This window comes from Podarcis filfolensis (assembly GCF_964270895.1).
Source record: "Podarcis filfolensis genome assembly, chromosome: 15".
NCBI lineage: Eukaryota > Metazoa > Chordata > Lepidosauria > Squamata > Lacertidae > Podarcis > Podarcis filfolensis.
The window spans coordinates 42,738,986-42,759,494 of record NC_139618.1 but is presented as its reverse complement, the minus strand read 5'-3'; the positions used below and the strand labels follow the sequence as shown (position 1 = coordinate 42,759,494).

Sequence of the window (20,509 nt, the reverse complement as noted above, 5' to 3'; positions counted from 1 at the left end):
CAACTGTGGCTCAGCAGGGATGGTGTTGCCTGGCTGCCTCCTGGCAGTCATGTTTTCAGCACCTAGTTGCCACAGTCAGTGTAAAGGGGGCGCAGCAAAGAGCCCCAAGTCAGGTTTCCACCCTTCTCTTTCTCCACTGGCCCCCTCGCTTCTGTGCCCCCTTCTTCCCCTTCATCTGTTCTGCTTCTTCCCAATTAGCAGCTGGAAAGTGTCTTTTGAAGGTGTGGGGCTCCCCCTTGTGGTTGGTGCATGCCCTGAAACAGAGAGGCGTGAAGGTTGTGGAAAGGATTTTTGGACAACACATCACTCTGTTGGCCGGTTGAATATGTCCACCCAAAGGCTTTAGGCATTGATTGTTTTAGCTCAAGGATGAGTTATGGACACAAGAATGTGCAAACTTCTTCTTCTGCACCCTCCACACACCCTTGCAGGAAATGAGTTCAATGTAGGGTTAACCTGTTTAACTTTAGCCCCATTCAATGTACAACTCTCCCGGTGTATCCTCAGAACAAGCTTATAATGACTCCTTGCCCTGCTGTAATGCAAAGTGCATCTTGCTTTGGGGACCCTCCAAAATTGCTTGTAGAGTTTCCTTACGATGAAGTATCATGTGGACTGTCCTTAAAAGCCATGAGAGGACACGGGAGGACTATTGCAACAATGAACGTTGTAGTCCTGCTGTTCTGCTCCATTCTTTATAGTTTGCTACCTTCACAACAAGGTGTGACACTGTTGTTCCCATTCCACTGGTGATCTGAGGCTGAGACAGGGATTTGGCAAGAGAGTGAAAGGCATCTTTCACTCTCTTGCCAAACAGGGAGAAATGTAAAGTATTGCACTTGGGCAAAAAAAATGAGAGGCACAAATACAAGATGGGTGACACCTGGCTTGAGAGCAGTACATGTGAAAAGGCAGTGGCGTAGCGTGGGGGGTGCAGGGGGGGCCACCCGCACCAGGCGCAACATCTGGGGGTTAGGGTTAGGGGGCGCAAATTCACGGGTTAGGGGGCGCAAATCCACGGGTTAGGGGTGCAAATTACTTGCCTTGCCCCGGGTGCTGACAACCCACGCTACGCCACTGTGAAAAGGATCTAGGAGTCTTGGTTGACCACAAACTTGACATGAGCCAACAGTGTGACGCGGCAGCTAAAAAAGCCAATGCAATTCTGGGCTGCATCAATAGGAGTATAGCATTTAGATCAAGGGAAGTAATAGTGCCGCTGTATTCTGCTCTGGTCAGACCTCACCTGGAGTACTGTGTCCAGTTCTGGGCACCACAGTTCAAGAAGGACACTGACAAACTGGAACGTGTCCAGAGGAGGGCAACCAAAATGGTCAAAGGCCTGGAAACGATGCCTTATGAGGAACGGCTAAGGGAGCTGGGCATGTTTAGCCTGGAGAAGAGGAGGTTAAGGGGTGATATGATAGCCATGTTCAAATATATAAAAGGATGTCACATAGAGGAGGGAGAAAGGTTGTTTTCTGCTGCTCCAGAGAAGCGGACACGGAGCAATGGATCCAAACTACAAGAAAGAAGATTCCACCTAAACATTAGGAAGAACTTCCTGACAGTAAGAGCTGTTCGACAGTGGAATTTGCTGCCAAGGAGTGTGGTGGAGTCTCCTCCTTTGGAGGTCTTTAAGCAGAGGCTTGACAACCATATGTCAGGAGTGCTCTGATGGTGTTTCCTGCTTGGCAGGGGGTTGGACTCGATGGCCCTTGTGGTCTCTTCCAACTCTATGATTCTATGATTCTATGATTCTATGATCTGTTGCCAAGATGGACATGGGGCTCAGCTTCCAAGACATAAGACAAAGTCTCATCTGCTGGATCAGTTTGGCTCCAAAGTGGAGGTGCAAAGTATCTCATGAGACTGTACAATTTGAACTTTGCATAATTCCCATGATTCACCTATCCCTGTGGCTAGCAAAACTTTTTTTTTTTTTTACAAAATATCCCAATAGAAGCAAATGCACATAGTTAAAAGAATCCAGCTTTTCTTCAGTTCAGGTAGCAATGTATTAATTACCTTTTGTTTTTAACACTCACCTTTGACTGTGACCTCCTTCCAGTATTATATGGCAGAGGAGTAGAACATATCTTCTGGGTGGGCAGTCTGCTGCCAGCAGTGTGTATTTTGGTCTGCAAGCATGTTTTTTGGGGATAGATTCACAATGGGGAATTGTAGTGGTGGTGATGGACAAAAACTTTCAGGATCTTGTTCCGACACGTGTGTGTAAGAGGGAGGGTGAGAGTTTGTTGGGGATTGAGTGTGCTGCAATTCCATGGAGGCAGATTGTGATATTAGGTACACAGTTAACCTGCAAGAAAATCTCGGCTTGTTTGTGTGCCCACCGCTGTGTTAGCATTTTATTTACGTATTGCATTTATATCCCATCTTTCTTATGAGGAGCTCAAGGGGGCATGTCTTGCTCTCTCTCCCACCCCAGCTATATCTTCATAACTTCCCTTTTAAGTCTGTTAGGCTGAGTGTGTGTGTGTGTGTACTGGCCCAAGGTCACCCAGTATGTTTTGTGGCTGAATGGGGATTTGAATTTGGGTCTACCCAGTCCTAGTCCAACTCTCTTAACTGGTACACCACACAGGCAAGTTTCTAGCCCAAAAACATGTTTGACAGGTTGGTGTTCATGCTCAACCTCAAAAACCTACAAAACCAGGAAGTTAGCTGAATTAGATTCCTGTGCTTAGGGGTGAAACTTCTTGTCTATGTCTTTCTATCTCAGTTCTTCTCTCTCTCCCCCCCCCCCTGCATTATTTTATCAAATTTGTGTCATTTACACAGTTTTCCCTGGTGCTGAATTTGGATTGTTTGGCTGCACTCACCCCTGGTTGTGTATACTCCTCTTATTTTGGCAATATGGGTTGTGTAGCAACTGCTTATTTTTATGGGGCCAAGTCCCATAATGTGTGATGGTCAATTAATCTCTTCCTGAGGCTGAGAGGCTCCTTGGGCCACTCCTTTCCTACAGAATGCATTTACACCCAGCCCCATCTCTTTCTGCACCAGCTGCAGGAGCAAAGGAGCATCAGCCGCTCTGGTGGATCTCCAGTTACAGTTCTGCTTCCGTTAAATGGACCTCCGTCCCCTGGAGCATATTCACCTCGCAGCCCATGGGAGATCAGGAAGGACCAGGACAGGAACTCCTCTTCCTATCAGCGCCGTTACAGGTAATCTGTCTAGCTTACCTGCTGTTGCCTAGTGGCTAAGGATGCTTTCAGACTGTCTGTTTTGGGGTGGATTCAGTCATATAGCAGCCGATTCAGGTTCATCATCATCATCACCACTTTTAGTTTGTATACCCTCTTTTTAGATACATGAGGGTTTTGGTGGTACTGAAGAACCAACAAAATGTACAACAAATGTACAACACACCTTAGAACAATCTAATCCAATACAAATAAGTCCTAATAAAAAACATGACTTAAAATTTACAATTTATATCAAATAGAGGTTGCACAATAAAAACTGTTTTGGATTTCATTTACAGAACTAACCCATTTCCCTAATAGATCAGACTTTTGCAATAAGGAAAGTGACAGGGTGGTGCAAAAGTGTGAGATAACATTTGCTTTAAACTCAGTGTCATCTGTCCTTCCTGCAGACGAATCGGAGTGAGTGCTCCTTAGATAGGCAACAAAGTCTAATCTCCCTACAAACTAACCAGGATGAATGTTCAATACAGTGGTACCTCGGGTTAAGTACTTAATTCCTTCCGGAGGTCCGTTCTTAACCTGAAACTGTTCTTAAACTGAAGCACCACTTTAGCTAATGGGGCCTCCCGCTGCTGCCGCGCCGCCGGAGCACAATTTGTGTTCTCATCCTGAAGCAAAGTTCTTAACCCGAGGTACTATTTCTGGGTTAGCGGAGTCTGTAACCTGAAGGTATGTAACCTGAAGCATATGTAACCCGAGGTACCACTGTAAATGGACTGCCTGGAAGCATCTATTTCCGAAAATTGTTGAAATCATGTATGAGTAGCTGCCAGACCAAAATGACACTTAAGAGTGCTTCCAGGTGCCAGGGTTCATGCATTCAATATAAGGAGAGCTAGCAGAGCAGGTACTTCTCAAAACACAGAAACCTTGTTTGCACTTTGGTAGAGTGATTCCTGCCTTTCAGGCCGCATAGCTGTCAACGTTTTCCCTTTTTTAAGGGAAATTCCCTTATTCCGAATAGGATTCCTCGCAAGAAAAGGGAAAAGTTGACAGCTATGTACATTGGTTCTTTGCTTCTATGGGCTTCTGTGGTGTTGGCAGACAGGAGTGGCTGGGGGTCAGAGTTCAAGGGCAGTGCCACTGCCAATGCACATCCCTCTGTCTTCTCCACCAAGCAGCTGTAGAGTAGGGTGACCAAGCGCCCTGCTTAATTGTTTGTTTGCTGCTTCTTTTATTTCTGTAGCCTCAAGAAGTTCTCCAAGCAGCCTGCAAAAGGTTCTCAAAATAAAATTGCTCTTGGATCTGGGGCAGGGGCAGAAAGGACTTTGTTGTCCTCGCATAAAACACCCTCTGAGCCAAAGGAGTGGGGTGAGCGGTTGGATTCTTCTGAGCAGGAACTCGCCCCCCACCTCAATGTCCCAGGCTCCATCTGGAAAAAATTGCAATGGCAACCTGAGAATTGGGGCAGACATTTCAGTCCCAAACCTCCCTGAAATCACATCACCTACTTTGGGGGGAGCTAAAATGTCCCCCCCCCCAAAAAAAACCAGGCAAACCACTTTGATGCAGTTCTAGGGAGTGTTCACATTATGCAGCGAATGCACAGTAAACAAGTGTGTGAACACAGCCAGAGTCTCTCCCTGGGTCACCAAGCAGCAAACTCAGCCAGAACTTTAGGGTGGTTTCTGCTTTCTCTGCCTAGAATACGAATTCTACAAATACCCCCACAGACCCTCACTATTGTTCCCAGGCTATTTCCTTAGGTGGAGACCAGAGGCAGATGGCTTTGTATATACTCCTGTTGACTCTGCATGCAGACCCTTCCCACTGCTGGTTGGGGAAGCCACGAAAACACACATTGGCCACAAGGCACATCTGTCCTGACCTTTCATGTGAAATGCTACACTTTGATGTGTTTCCCCCCCAAACCTGCTTTGATCTTAATTGAGAACTGCTTACAGGGTAAAGATATCTCAGCCCACTGGTATGAACATATAGCGGGAGATTAACATACACATCAAACTGTGCCAATGTACACACAATATGCAAATGTGGTTTGAAATGTAGTGAAAAAGAATGACCTTGCTGAATTTTAAGCAGGTGATGTATACACAGCTTATCTCTCGTTTTCCTGGAAGCAGGGCGTTGGCCTACTTTGCTCTTCAGGGAAAGCATTAGAAAGAAGGAGTTGTGACAGAGGCTTATACCGTTGTGCGTTGCCTGCAGAAGGTGGAGAGAGAACTTTTTGTCTCCTTTCTCCTAACGCTAGAAGTTGTGGACATCCACGTTCAGGACAGATAAAAGAAAGTGCTTCTTGCAGCACAGGCTCCCACAGGAGGCAGCGATAGCCACCAACTTAGAAGGCTTTAAAAGAGGATTAGACAATTCCGTGGAGGATAAGGCTGTCAGCAGCTCTGCCTTCATGGTTGGAGGCAGCCCGGCTTCAGAATACCGGTTCCTGGGAAATCCAGGAGGGGAGAGTGCTCAGAACCTGCTTGGGGGCTTCCCACAAGCATCTCGCTGGCCACTGAGAGAGCAGGATGCTGGAGATAAATGGACCACTTGCCTGACTCCGCAGTCTCTCCCTATGTTTTTATGTTCTCCTGCTGTGAGGCTGGGCAGGTGAGGGTTAATTTGACTCTGCTGACAAGTCTAGAGGCTGGGCAGGTGTGTCAGGCAGGGCGTGTTGTACCTGCACTCTCAGGAGAGTGAGCCTGATCAGGTCTGGAGACAGGCAAGCAGGAAAGGAAATCTCTCTGGAGGTGAGGGGGAGCAGGATTCAGTCCCTGCTGAAACACTGAGCCCTTGAGGGTCAGTATACCTGCCTGGAAACAGCAGGTGGAGCCTCTTTCCCAGGGTGGGACATTTCCTGCTGCTTCTTGCTCTCTGCTCCCTTTCCTGGAGGTATGTTTGTCTGAGAAGACTTCAGAGGGCTTGGGGCCAGGAGAACACCTTCACTCGCAGGGGAGCCGCTTTGGTGAGCTGGCTGGGGCTGATGGGAATTGTGATCCAAAATATCTGGAGGGCACCAGGGTGGCGAAGGGGTCCTAGGAGAGGGGCTGGCAGGACAACTCCACAGCCAGGACTCGAAATGAGGAGGGGCTGGGATGCATCTCTGAGTCAGTGAAGGGACCATTTCCGTTTTCTGAAGTCCTGGCTTACCTGGAGCCAGGGCCAGAGCGTCCAGGAGGTGGGCTGAGGCAGCTGCCTCGGGCAATGGAATCTCGAGGGGCCCCTGCAGGCACCACCCGCCCCTCCTGCCACAACCAGAGAAGTTGGGAGAAGCGGCGGCAGCTTCCGGCAACACCCTGCGGAGTTCATGTGACATTCCATCTCACCATTTCTGCATTGCAGGGGTTGGACTAGATGACCCTTGAGGTCCCTTCCAGCTCTACCGTTCTACGATCCTGTGATTCTGCCACTACCACCACTTTTCCTCACTTCTCCTGTGGCTGGGAGGGCAGCAAGCAAGGCATTGGTGAGGGCAGGGGTGGGGGTGGGGCAGCACCCTCCCCTTTCGCCTCAGGTGGCAAAATGGGATAGAAGAAAGAAGAAAAGGCTCCCATTTCTCTCCTTGCGCCTGCTCACGGCAAACCCTCTGGAATCCTGCATCCTTCTACTGAGGCAGGCCCCTGTTGTTCTGAAACAGTGTTCAGGTGTGCCTCTTCCTGGATCTCTCCTGGTCCCACCTCTTCCTGAAAGCTCGGCAGAATTATGTTGGTGATGGAAGACTGGTTTGTCCTGTCCTCCTGGGATATAAAAAGCCTGAGGTATTTTTCCTCTTCCCAGGACAGACTGGCTGCATTTCTTTTCTCTCTCTCTCTCTCCAGTCTGGATACAGAGCCAGCCATGCACCATTTGGAAGGGGACTCGGAGGTCTACAAAATGATGCAAGAAAATCGTGAAACCAGGGCTCTGCCACGGCAATCCAGCACCTTCCGCTTGCTCCAAGTAGCTCTGGAGTTGGATGAAAAAGGTGAGGGTTGAGGTGGATGGGAAGGAAAGCAGGAAAATTGTGTTTCTTTGGACTTGGGAGCAGCAAGCAAAATGCAGCCACCACCATAAAATGTGGTGTGAAATACTTCCTAATGCTTCTGGTTTGGTCTCCCACACTGTTTGCTTGAAACTCTGTTTTTTTAAATCTGAGGCGCAGGTAAATGCTGAGGTTGTGTGTGAATCCATGAGAAGACTTTTGTAGTTGAAGGCAAAAACCAAGAGACAGGTGGCCCAAGTTTTCTGTACTGGACTGCAACTTTGAATTAGCAGGTTAATCAACTAAAAATTAGAAACCTGCCTACTGCTGAGTAACCTTCTTGGTCCATCTAGCTGTAGTGTTATCTATACTGACTGGAAGTGGCTTTCCAGGATCTCAAAGAGAGGTTTCTCCCAGCCTGACCTGGGGCTGACCTTGGGACCTTCTGCCCACCACTTGTTGATGGCAAACTTTAATCCGTTACTCTGTGAATGAATTGTTTGTGAGTCTGTTTTGGTGCTTTTATGAAGGGAAATAAAGAAAACATTAAATATTGCATTTTCCTTCTGACCATTAGATTATCTATGGCTTTATTAGTTTACAATGTATCTGGCTTTAATACTTTTTAAAAGGCAATTAATACTGAGGGGTTTGTGGGAATGATGAAAATTTTGCTTCATTAGATTAAGTCTGCAATCCTATACACACTTACCTGGAAAGAAGGTTCATGAAACACACTAACGCTCTGAGGAGATGCACACAGGGCGGCACATTATTTAGAATCTGTTGCCAGCCGGCTTCTGAATCCTGATGTGCCCTCTTGGTTGCTTTGGCAGGGGGCTCCGTGACTCACTTTCCCAGCCCACTGTCTCCCAGTGCACAGAAGCCGGTCAGCAGTTCCATGGCCGGCGGCGCCCAGAAGCTGCATGTGTGTGAGAAGTGTGGCAGCAGCATCACGTGAGTGTTTCTCTCCCTCGGATGGGACGCGGCTGTGGAAGGGGTGCCTGGTGGTGGTCTGGAGGGATAAGAGATGGGCTGTTGGCCATAAGCAGAGCGGGGGTGGATCTAGACACAGGTTAAAAACACTATAAATAAGTCAGAAATTAAATCGTTACAACAAAAGGGGGGGAAAGCCTATGTAAAAATACATATAAACTCCTTTTTGCTCTCTGGCACCATCTGGTGTTGGATGTTTATAACGCATTCAAAATGTATTGTTGTGAGGAATGTAGCTGAATCCGAGGAGACCTTTGCCACTCTACACTTTCATGGTATTATAACCACAGTAGGGACCAGTTATGCATTGCCATCTTCTGGGCAGAGGCCAGAACTGCAATTTGGAGCTTGTGAAAGTTCACTGTGGCCTTTTGAAATGAACTTGGTGGCTGAAGAGTAGGGAAATTGCCAAAAAGGTCTGGGGTTACTTATGTGTACACTATTATGACATTGATGATGAGGAAATTTTTTACCTGCCATTCACCGTATGGTCCCAGGGTAGGTTATAGCAATATAAAAATACAATAAGTGGTTAAATCATTTTACAATCAGAAGATTATAATCAGAAGAATAGAGTGGATCCTAAAATATATGTATTGGGTGTCTAAGGAAAGTGTAAAAAGTGTTTTCAGCATACAGTGGGGGCTATGCAGTGTTGAAGAAAAACACATCTCTATGGAGAGGAAATCCTACAATTTAGGCTCTGCCACAGAGAAAGCACTCTACTGGGAATTTTTTGTTTACTGCAGTGGAAATGCCATAGAATTTTTTCAGTAACAAAAATATATGCTATTATATATGCAAATATATGGGCAAATATGGGTACTACTACCTTTTGTTTTCTTTTTTTTAATGATATTTATTAAAATTTCAAAAGAAATTACAAAAGTAATAAGAAAATAGAAAAAAGAAAACAAAAAATACAAAATACAGAGGAAATAAAAACAATTAAAAATAAATCCATCTTTCCATATCTTGCCTTTCATTTACTTGTTTCCCTGACCTCCTCACACCTCCCTTTTTTGTATTCCAGTTCGAATGGTTAATTCAGCAAATCCTTTCCCTCTTTGTTTTTATCTTAATTCTTTATCTTAACATATTATAACTTTGTATTTTCATCTATTAACAATCCTTTTTTACATATTCCTTTTTAACATTGTTGCTAAAACCGCTTCATTTCATTCCGATCATTTTAGCATTCATTAATTTTACAATGTTTCTGTAGATAATCTTTAAATTTCTTCCAATCTTCTTCCACTGACTCTTCTCCCTGGTCTCGGATTCTGCCAGTCATTTCCGCCAATTCCATATAGTCTATCACTTTCATCTGCCATTCTTCCAAGGTGGGTAGATCTTGTGTCTTCCAATACTTTGCAATGAGTATTCTTGCTGCTGTTGTAGCGTACATAAAAAAAGTTCTATCCTTCTTTAACACCAATTGGCCGACCATGCCCAGGAGAAAGGCCTCTGGTTTCTTCAAGAAGGTATATTTAAATACCTTTTTCATTTCGTTATATATCATCTCCCAGAAAGCCTTAATCCTTGGGCACGTCCACCAAAGGTGAAAGAATGTGCCTTCATTATCTATACATTTCCAACATTTATTATCGGGCAAATGGTAGATTTTTGCAAGCTTGACTGGTGTCATGTACCACCTGTATATCATTTTCATAATACAGTATTCTCTCTTAAGGCATTACATGCCGTGAATTTCATACCTGTGGTCCACAACTGTTCCCAGTCAGCAAACATAATGTTATGTCCAACATCTTGTGCCCATTTAATCATAGCAGATTTAACCGTTTCATCCTGAGTATTCCATTTCAACAGCAAGTTATACATTCTTGATAGTATCTTAGTTTTGGGGTCTAACAGTTCTGTTTCCAATTTTGATTTTTCCATCTGGAAGCCAATTTTTTTTGTCCAGATTGTAAGCCTCCCTTATTTGATAATAATGAAGCCAGTCTCACACTTTATCTTTTAGTTTCTCAAAACTCTGCAATTTCAATTTGTCTCCTTCTTGTTCCAACATCTCCCAATATTTCGGCCATTTGGCCTCCATATTGAGCTTTTTCTGAGCCTTCGCTTCCATCGGTGATAACCACCTTGGGGTTTTGTTTTCAAGTAAATCTTTATATCTTATCCAGACATTAAACAATGCTTTCCTGACAATATGGTTTTTAAATGCTTTGTGTGCTTTAACCTTGTCATACCACAGATATGCATGCCACCCAAAAACATTATTAAAGCCTTCTAAATCCAAAATGTCTGTGTTCTCAAGAAGCAGCCATTCTTTCAGCCAGCAAAATGCTGCTGATTCATAATAGAGTTTAAGGTCTGGCAGGGCAAATCCACCTCTTTCCTTTACATCAGTTAGTATTTTAAATTTTATTCTGGGCTTCTTGCCCTGCCAGACAAATCTAGAAATGTCTCTCTGCCACTTCTTGAAACAGTCCATTTTGTCCAAAATTTGCAATGATTGAAACAAAAATAACATTCTTGGCAATACATTCATCTTTATAACAGCAATTCGACCTAGCAAGGAAAGCTTCAGATTTGACCATATTTCTAGATCCTTTTTCACTTCTGACCAACATTTCTCATAATTATCTTTAAATAAATTTAAGTTCTTAGCGGTCATATTAACCCCCAGGTATTTTACTTTCTTAACCAGTGTTAAACCTGTCTCCTTCTGAAATCTCTCTTTCTCAATCGGTGTTAAATTTTTCTCGAGAACCTTAGTTTTTAACTTGTTCAACTTAAATCCTGCCACTTGACCAAATTCTTGAATCAGTTCCAATACTCTTTTAGTACTAGATTCTGGCTCCTGTAGTGTCAGTACTAAGTCATCTGCAAAAGCTTTCAGTTTGTACTGTTTGGCTCCGACCTGTATACCTTTAATCAGATGGTCCCTTCTGATCATATTTAGCAAAACCTCCAGGACCGAAATAAAGAGCAATGGGGAAATTGGGCAGCCTTGTCGTGTCCCTTTCTCTACCTTAAATTCCTCTGTCACCACATTGTTAACAATTAGTTTGGCCTTTTGTTCTGAGTAAATTGCACCTATACCATTTTCAAAACCTTGACCAACCCCCATCCCCTGAAGATTTTTCTTCATAAAACTCCAAGAGATATTATCAAAAGCTTTCTCCGCATCTACAAATATTAAGACTGCTTTAGTATTAATATTCACTTGCAGTTTCTCCAAAATGTTAATTATATTTCTCGTGTTGTCAGACAAGTGTCTGCCCGGGAGAAAGCCAGCTTGGTCTTTATGTATCTCCTCCACTAATACTTTTTTTTAATCTTTTAGCCAAAATGTCTGCAAAAATTTTGTAATCCACGTTAAGCAGGGATATGGGGCGGTAGTTCTTAAGTTGTGTCTTTTCAGACTCAGTTTTCGGTATAAGTGTAATATAGGCTTCCTTCCACGACTCTGGCGCTTTTTCCCCCTTCAAAATTTCATTACAAACCTCCTTTAGTGGTTGAATTATCCAATCTTTCAAAGATCTATAGTATTTTGAGGTTAAACCATCCGGCCCTGGAGATTTGCCCAACTGCATATTCTGGATGACACCTTCTACCTCCTGTTCTGTTATTTTATAGTTCAACATTAACTTGTTTTCTTGGGAGATTTTTTGTAATCCATTTGTTTTTAAGAATTGGTCTATATCAATCTCTTTCTGTGGCCCTTGTGTATATAACTATTTAAAGTACCTCTGGAAACATTTTCTAATTTCCACTGGATTCTGTATATTCTTTCCTTCCACTTCCAAATTAGTAATGGTGTTGAGTTTTTGTCTTTTTTTCATTTGCCAAGCTAACAGTTTTCCACATTTATTAGCCGATTCAAATGTCCTTTGTCTCATCTGTTTAATTTTCCATTCTATTTCCTGATTCATCATTTTCATATATTGGACTTGGTATAACTTTATTTCTCTCAGAATCTCTTGTGACTTTGGTTTCGCTCTCAGTTTCTTTTCGCCCTCTTTTATTTTCTCCAAAATTTTGTCTTTTTTCTCATTTTGAGTTCTCCTCTTTAATGCATTCTGTTGAATTAGAAACCCCCTCATAACCGCTTTGCTTGCGTCCCAGATTACTCTTTTTTCAATGGTAGTGTTCATATTTATCTCAAAATAGTCTCTCAAGGTTTTTTGGGCCTTCTTGGTAACCTCTTCGTCTCTAAACAAGGTGTCATTCATCCTCCATCTGAAGGAACCAGTTGGTGTTAGTTTCATCTTCATTTTCACAGCATTATGGTCGGAGCAAGTTTTAGGGCAAATTTCCACTTTTCGAATCTTAGGAGCCAGTCCTCTAGTTATCCAGATTTGGTCAATTCTTGTCCATGTCATTTTGGCTTCAGAGAAGAAAGTTCCCTCTCTACCCAAGGGATTCTTTGGTCTCCAAATGTCAATTAAGTCCATATTGTCAGTCATTTCAAAAAAGGTTTTTGGTAGTCTGCCATCCTTAGTAACTACTTGTCTCTGTGCCTTGTCCATATTTGTAGATACCACTCCATTCATATCTCCCATCATGATAATGTTGTAATCCATATAGTCCAGCAATGTCTCATGCAACTTTTTAAAAAATTCAGATTTCCCCTCATTTGGTGCATAAACTCCTACTATCAAAAATTTCTCTCCTTGTGTTTGAATTTCAATTGCCACGAATCTTCCTTGGTCATCTTTAAAAATAAATTTCGGTGATAGGCTCTCTTTTGCATAAATCACTACTCCTCTTTTTTTAACCTTATCCAATGAAATAAACTCTTGACCCAATCTTTTATTGATCAATACTTTCCTATGTAGCCTTATCAAATGTGTTTCCTGTAGACAAATCAAGTCCAATTGTTCCTTTTTCAATAAATGAAAGACTTTTTTCCTCTTCTCCGGGGAGTTAAAACCATTAATATTCCAGCTTAATAGTTGCAGAGCCATGGCGTGGTTACTTTACTTTTCCTCCAACTGCACCCAGTAATTGTTCTTGTTCTGTCGGTGGTATCACTTTCTCTGAGTTGTCCAATCCAAAGGATAGTGATGCTATGTCTAGTATTCCTGGTTTTAATGCTCTTAGCTCTTCTTCAGATTCTTTCTGCAGATCTTCTCCGTAATCTTTCAAAAATCTTTCTTTATCATCCACTGATCTTATTTTTAACTTTCTTCCTTTGAAGGTAAAAGATAGGCCTTGGGGGAATTCCCACCTGAAAACAATTCTATTACTTCTCAACAGGGTCACCAGATCTCCGTAGTTAGACCTAAGATCCAAAAGGTATTTCGGAATGTCTTTAAATATCTCCACTCTTGATTGATGTATTTCCAAGGTCTTCTGAAAATGCAGACTCAATATTTTGTCTCTCTCCTCTTTTGTTCGGAGGGTAATCAAACAGTCTCTCACCCTGTTCTTTCTCCCCCCTCTTCCAAGCCTGAAAGCACTTACTATCTTGATATCTTGCTTATCTGAATCTAGGTTCCAAAAGTCTGCAAATTCCTGCATAAGAAAGTCACTTAGGTTATCTTTCTCAAGTTCAGGTACAGCCCTGATCCTTAAATTTGTCTGTCTTTCCTTCAGTGCAATCATGGACAACATCGACCTGTGGTCCTCAAGTTGCGTACATATCGGTGGTATCTTTTCCTCTATGGCCAGTGCTTTTTCCTTTGCTTCTTCAGCTGTCTTTCGGGTCAAAGTAGATTCCTGCAGCAATTTCTCAATAGATTCTGTGTTAGAGTTCACCTTCTGTCCCAAATTATTGATGCTTGTAGTGTTTTGGTCAATTATAGTTGTTGCTTCAGCTACTTGTTTGCTCAATTTTTCCAGAGATTCATTAATTTTACCTAATGCCAAAGCTAAAACATCTTCAGATGCCATTCCTTTTGACCCAACTTGAACAGATGCTGCCCCTGGTGGTGCAGAAGGGCCAGATGCTGATGCTCTTCGCTGCTGCCGAATTTTACCAGATCTTCTTGTTTTTTCCTGAAGCGAGTCTGCCATAACACTTTATCTGAAGCTCAAGGTCAATCCCACGGCCGGAGTTTGTTTTGCTGTGGAAAATTCCCCTGGCCAGTTTAAAGTGGAAAATTCCCTGGCCAGTTGTAACAATTTCAAAGTTCCTCTAGGGGGACACAGTAACAGTCAATTCTTGTTGCATTAAAGTAACTTTTCCAAGTCCCCCATTTAACAAAATAAGCAACAGTTTCAATTTCAGTTAATTTACAGTTCCTTAAAGTCCGGAGAAACCAGTCAGAATCAAAGTATCTCTCTTGTAGAGTTAACTGTCAAAAGGTTGCAATATCTATAAACAGCGCGATTCACAGTACGGCAATCTTATTGTCACTTGACAGCCCGTTCCCAGGCATTAAGCGGTGGTCTTTGTTTCTTTTCCTCTCTTTTTGCAGGCAAAAATACTTCTCCCTCTTCCCTCCCCTCTCCTGCAGCTCAGGGAGGGAGATCTCTTGTATTGATGTTAGGATTTAAGTCCTTTTAAAGTGATTTTCCAGGTCTTAGCTTAGATGATCTTTGCTTTGATCTGTTTACAAGAAACGGAAGGCAGACTTCCTGTTTAAACCTTCCCGTTTTGGTGCCAAATTAGTGCTTTTTCTTCCCTTGTTTTCAAATCTTTAAGTTTAACCTACTCATGGGTAGTTGTTTTGATAGCCGAATTGTCACAGGAAAAAAGTCAGCGCTCTCCGGCAACAGCTGTGCGGCTTCACTCCACGGAAGAAGCAATTGACTCTCAGCACCGCGCCGCTCACCCCGTTTCGCTCCGGAGCCGGGTTCCTTTGCAAATTGGGGGGGGCGCTGAAGGTGCCCGCTGAGTCCCACGGTCACAGGCTTCACCCGCCTGTGGTTTTTTAAAGGGTCCCCGCTTCGCCGTAGCGGCAAGACCCGATTTCCGCGGAGCGAACTCCCTCAAAGTTAGAGGGAATCCGCCATTGCCGATGGCGCCAACCCCGGAAGTTCCACTACTACCTTTGCTTTTCATTGCTGATTACATTTGTATCCCCCAGTCTCCCTCTAAGTTCAGGGCAGCACATTCCCACATTTTCTCCTTGAAACAACCACCTGAGATGGTGGGACTGAGAGAGAGTGGCAGGTCCCATGTTGCTGAATAAGTTTTTGTGGCTGAACCAGACCCAAAGCAAACACTCCATCCATTGCGCTGAGGCGGCCAAATGGTTAGGGTGCCTGATTACATTTCCAAAGGTTTATTTACTTAGTTAAGATATTTATAGTTTGTCCTTCATCATGTAATCCCAGGTAAATAGTAAAGCAAATCCTAAAGACAATTAAAGAGCAAGCAAAAACATATCACACCTATTTAAAAATCAATAATGATGCCCTCCTTGAAATGGCACCACCTGTGGCTCTTAATTGCAGTGGCAGATACATACTTGCACCCCACAAAAGTTTGGGGAAACAGGTAGGTCTTTACCTGGCAAAAGTGTCAGCACCAGTCATCCTTCCAAGGGGAGGGCATTCCATAGATGGGACACCGCTTGGTACTAAGGTCTAACTTTGATCTAAGTTGGTACTCCAACTCAAGGAACCTGATTTGGTACACTGTCCCTCCCTCCCTCCCACCCACACACATAAAAAAAAGTATTTCCCTCTCAGACACACATTCATACCCCCTTTCTCTCACACCCATGCACACATGTACAGACAACTTAATACTTCTCTCCATCTTTCTTTCTTGCACCCCCCCAGCTTCTATTCTGCAGCCCCCTTTGCACACACAGGGCTGCCTCAGTCCACTTTGGCACCTGAGGCAAACCTCAAAATGGTTCCCCCACCAGAGAGGAAGGGGTGAAGGAAGATCTACATCAGGAACAAGGAGAGAATAAAGATCTACACTGGGAACAAGGTTGGGAGCAGACCAGCAGTGCCTCCTCTTCACCCAGTGGCTGCTGTAGAGGGGGCATGAGGGGGCTGCGGGGGGGGGGATCTGGCCTCTAAGGAGTGTGTCACAGATGTTGCTGCCACTGCCTCAGCAGCAGTGGGCAGTGCATTCCTTGGAGGATGGATCTGTGTCTCCTGCCATCTGAAGCAGTTGCCTCACCTTGCCTCATAGTCAGCCGTGCACTTGTGCCCCTTCACATATATGAAGGGAAAGGCATTGCTGTCTGCCTAGCCCTCAGCAGGGGCCCAAGCTCCCCTCAAGGCTGCCACTCTCACTCAGCCACATGCCTAGCAAAGCTGTTCCCTCACAGGCAAAGTTCTGCATGTGTGCATCATCACACCCCCTCAGACTTTCCAGGCTTCCCCTCGGCTGCGATGGCAGGCTCTCCTGAGCTCACTGGCTTCCTCTCACTCACACACCTGCCCACCCAAGCTGCTCCCTCCCTTCACACCTACAGGGGAGAACAATAGGAAGGGAGAGCTGTCACTCACGGCTTGCTGCACATGCACACAAGAGTGCTAGCATGCCAACTCCTTACAATTTTATATATTGGAGAGAAATGAAGGTGTAACTCATTTTTAAGGTGCAACAAACTTTGGTTCTCATTTTGGGACAGCGTAGAAGCAAGAAGAAAAGTGTTGTTCTGTTGGGTTGAAAAGAGACACAGAAAAAGCTCGGCTGTGGCACTGCGTGTACCTAAGGCAAGGAAATGGAAAGCTTCTACTGATTCCATGAACCAAAATATCTCCCTACCTGCCTGATTCTGCCCAGGATAACCAAATGGGCCCTCCATGAGCAGGGGGAGGATGCTGGAGGCTCCCTGGAATGGACATAGTGCTGAGAGAGATTTTGCCCTAGTCATTTGTTTAAAGGGGAAGGGGGCTGAACCAAGATAATAAATGATGATAATAAATGATGGTGGCAGTCTTTTGTTTGGCAGTGTATGTTGGGGGAGACTCTTGCACAGAATAACATATGCTTGTGTGTCTATATGTAAATTGTGTTGTGGCTAATATGACAAAAGTAACTAAATCTACTGGGTTGTGTCCCATGCTAGCCCTACTCAGAGTAGACCCATTGAAATTAAGACATACCTAGCTTAGATCCATTAATTTGGATGCACCTACTTTGAGTAGGATGTAGTTGGACACAACCCATGCTCCTGGCACTGCCCCATGCTCTCAATACTTTCTCCACAATCCTGAGGGCTAGAAACTTTGCTCTAAACATGCTAACATTAAATTTTAATGGGGCACCAGATTCCAGAGTTTGCATCAGGTGCCAGTCATATCTGTACTCCCCTCTGAGTCATGTCTCACTGACTGCACCCTCGGTTGTGTCTCCTGCAGGACCCAGGCAGTGAGAATCCAAGAGAACCGCTACCGCCACCCCTCCTGCTACATCTGCACCGACTGTGGCCTCAACCTGAAGATGCGGGGCCACTTCTGGGTTGGCGAAGAGATGTACTGTGAGAAGCATGCCCGCCAGCGCTACCAGGGGGCAGCAGGGGGCAGCCCGGTCACAGCCGTCTACTCCCAGTCCTAAACTGCGCCATTGGCATGCAGGAGAACGAGCAAGAAGGAAGCTGGTGTTTCCACCACCCTGGAGGCTTCTTCCCAACATCTAGTCCGTGTGACTTCCAGAGGCGTCCCTGGGTCTTTTTCGATTGCCTATCAGACCTTTCGCTTCATGCACAATCCCAGCCAGCCAGGATTCTGCCTGCTGAGACATACAGGGAAGAGGAAGCCAGAAGGGCTCGGGGATCTAGGGAACAGGCAGGGAGCCCCTCTAGGGAAATGGCATTTTCAGCTTCTGGCCTATTTCTTAGAAGGGCAAATGTCTTCATAGCACAAGCTTGGGCACATTGGGCACTAAGCATCTTCTGGAGGGATGATTTGCAGGAATAGCCAAAATTTCCTCTCTGCCAAGCTGTGCCCGCAGAGGGTCTGTTTGGGGCACCCCATGGAACGCAGTGGTGCTGCCCCTGCCCACCCCTGTCCCATGGGTAGTGGAAGCCAAACCCAAGTGGCTCTTGCTGCTTGCAGGGTAGCTAAGCCATGTTATTCCCTTCTGGGTCTCTAGCGCCTCTTTCTCGCCACAGCTGCCAACTGTCCTGTGTCGATGTAGAGATGGAAGAGGAAAGATTAGGGGTGTCACTGAAGCACTAGGTACTGGGGTGGCATGGATGCAGCTTTGAATACTGACTCTCTGTAAAGCTTCTATAAAATAATCGGCCAGATCTCTATATGAAATATAATATATATGTTGTATGTATGTATGTATGTATGTATGTATATATAATGTACTTGCTTGTGCCGGCGTGAAGGGGATTGGAGAAAGGAGCCACTTTTCACTCTGCAGCTCCATTTTAAGGTTTTATAACAGCATGTCACCCTCCCCTCAGCAGTTGCACACAGGACAAGAGTCTCTTACAGTGGTACCTCTGCTTACGAACTTAATTCGTTCCGGAGGTCCATTCTTAACCTGAAACCGTTCTTAACCTGAGGCACGCTTTCGCTAATGGGGCCTCCTGGTTCTGCTGCACTGCCGACGCACAACTTCTGCTCACATCCCAGGGCAAAGTTTGCTACCAGGAGCATCTACTTCCAGGTTAGCGGAGCTCATTACCCAAAGCATTTGTAAGGAGGACGATACGTAATCCGAGGTTCCACTGTATTTCGGGAGGGGGAAAGGGCAGCCTATGGGGAATCCTTCATCATACGAAATGCCCTATACAGTGGGTAGAGGCTGTGGGAGGTGGCATTTTAATAGTTCTCCCAGCTATTTCTGGGCAGGGAGTGTGCAACTTGAGCACTATGCCACTGACGACTGCAGTCTTAGCTTATTGCCATGAGCTAAAGGAATTGCTGTTAAGTGACTGGCAACATAGAGGCACAACAAAACCCGGATTGACTACAGATTACCTGGCACATTCTTGTGCTCAACAAGCAAAGACCATGCAACCAATCTCCCTTTTGATCACTAGCAAGCAAAAGGTGTAATAGTATTAGGTATGGCAACTTGCATCTTGCAGACAGTGTGCCATAGCAGGGAAGCTATATCAGCCTTAAAAACAAAACATGTAAATGAGATATGTGTACATACCCTAAGGGTTTTTCTGTATGATCCTAACATCCTAAGTGTTGCCTTGCTGAATCATACAAAGGATCCATCTAATTCCATGTTCCGATTCCAACAGCCACTGGACATTCTTCCAACAGCTGGCTGTACCACCTTCTTAAATGTGGTGCAGGTAGTCAGCCAACCACTAGGGTAGTGAACCAAAGGTAGTTCCGCCTCCGCCCCGCAGTCACTTAGAGATCTCTAGTTTCTGGCTAGCAGTGCCTTGGATAAAGAGTATGCAGGAGATGGTACTTGCACATAAGCAAATGTTAAGCACTTTAGTATCTGCTTAGAGATGGTTTGAAGAGAAGCAGACACAACAAGGGCCAGTTGAAGCTGTCTCCTTGTAACCTGTTTAGAGTAGGACCACCCATTCCACCCCACTTCTCTCTCTCTGCCTGTGTGTTTTGTCTGCAAGATGCTGGGCTGTTCAGCCTGGTTAACAGTACATGGCGTGTTCAGACTGCACTGGGGGTTCAAATAAGTTCAGATCCTTCCTGTGTTGTGTGCTATCACAATCTCCTTTCTCATATGTGGGCTCACTTGTTATGTATTTGTGCCCAGGCCATGTGGTCTAGGTATAGACACATGGGAAGGCAGAACTTAGACCGCCTATGGGGGTAGAAAAACCTTTATGCTAGAACTTGAGAGGATCTTATAATAAAGCAAAGGACTCAGATTCCCAAAAGCTATAGAAACCTTACTCATGTAAGAATATGCTCTGTAAAGAGCATACCTGAACAAAATAGGCCTGGGTGTTCTTCAAGTTCTGTTTTTTTAACATATTAGTAAATGACATAAATAGTAAAAAGAAAAGAAAAGAAAATCAAGAGTCAGCTATTATAAAAAGTTATTTCCTCTTTCTAGTCATTTATACCCCAGTCCGCCGTCTCCTCTCTCCCTAAGAGGCAGGCGGGCACTAACTCACTCTCAGCTCAACCCAAAATGCTGAGCTTCAACTCGGCCCCTTCCCCTTCTTTGCTGTTCAGCTTCCTTATCACAAAGCTTTTCTCTTTCAAGGTCACACCTAGATCTTCCCAAAGAGGGAGTCAAACATCAGTCAGCCTCTCGCTGCTGGCTTGTATGCTATGCCGGTTTCACAAAAAGCTTGCTTGCTTTCCCGCCATATGGTGGCCCTGCTTCCTTCTGCATGGTGTGACAGAATGAAAGATGACCAGATTAGCCATTTTATCCCAGGCTTGTGATGGGGATACAAGACCTGCCATCTCCTGCGGTTACCAATGTAAGGAAAGGTGTCACTGCCCAGTAGCCATTCTCATACTTTCATGTGCAGGAGCTCAAAATCCTCCTGTGGCAGGGATCTACAGCCTTCCCTAGTCAGCT

At 44.7% G+C, this 20,509-nt stretch overlaps 1 protein-coding gene across 3 annotated transcripts in view; it reads left to right on the top strand.

Moving 5' to 3' along the window:
- Positions 1 to 18,317, top strand: part of PDLIM2 (PDZ and LIM domain 2) — a 61,263-nt gene extending 42,946 nt beyond the window's left edge. For 2 of the 3 annotated variants that reach the window (XM_083588903.1, XM_083588904.1), the window contains exons 7-10: positions 3,025 to 3,188; positions 7,007 to 7,152; positions 7,986 to 8,106; positions 17,392 to 18,317. In XM_083588903.1, the coding sequence (XP_083445029.1) occupies positions 3,025 to 3,188; positions 7,007 to 7,152; positions 7,986 to 8,106; positions 17,392 to 17,587 (627 nt within the window). In that variant the 3' untranslated portion in view covers positions 17,588 to 18,317. The remainder of the gene's footprint in view (positions 1 to 3,024; positions 3,189 to 7,006; positions 7,153 to 7,985; positions 8,107 to 17,391) is intronic. The other variant, XM_083588905.1, reaches the window with a different exon arrangement.
- The last annotated feature ends 2,192 nt before the right edge of the window (positions 18,318 to 20,509 follow it).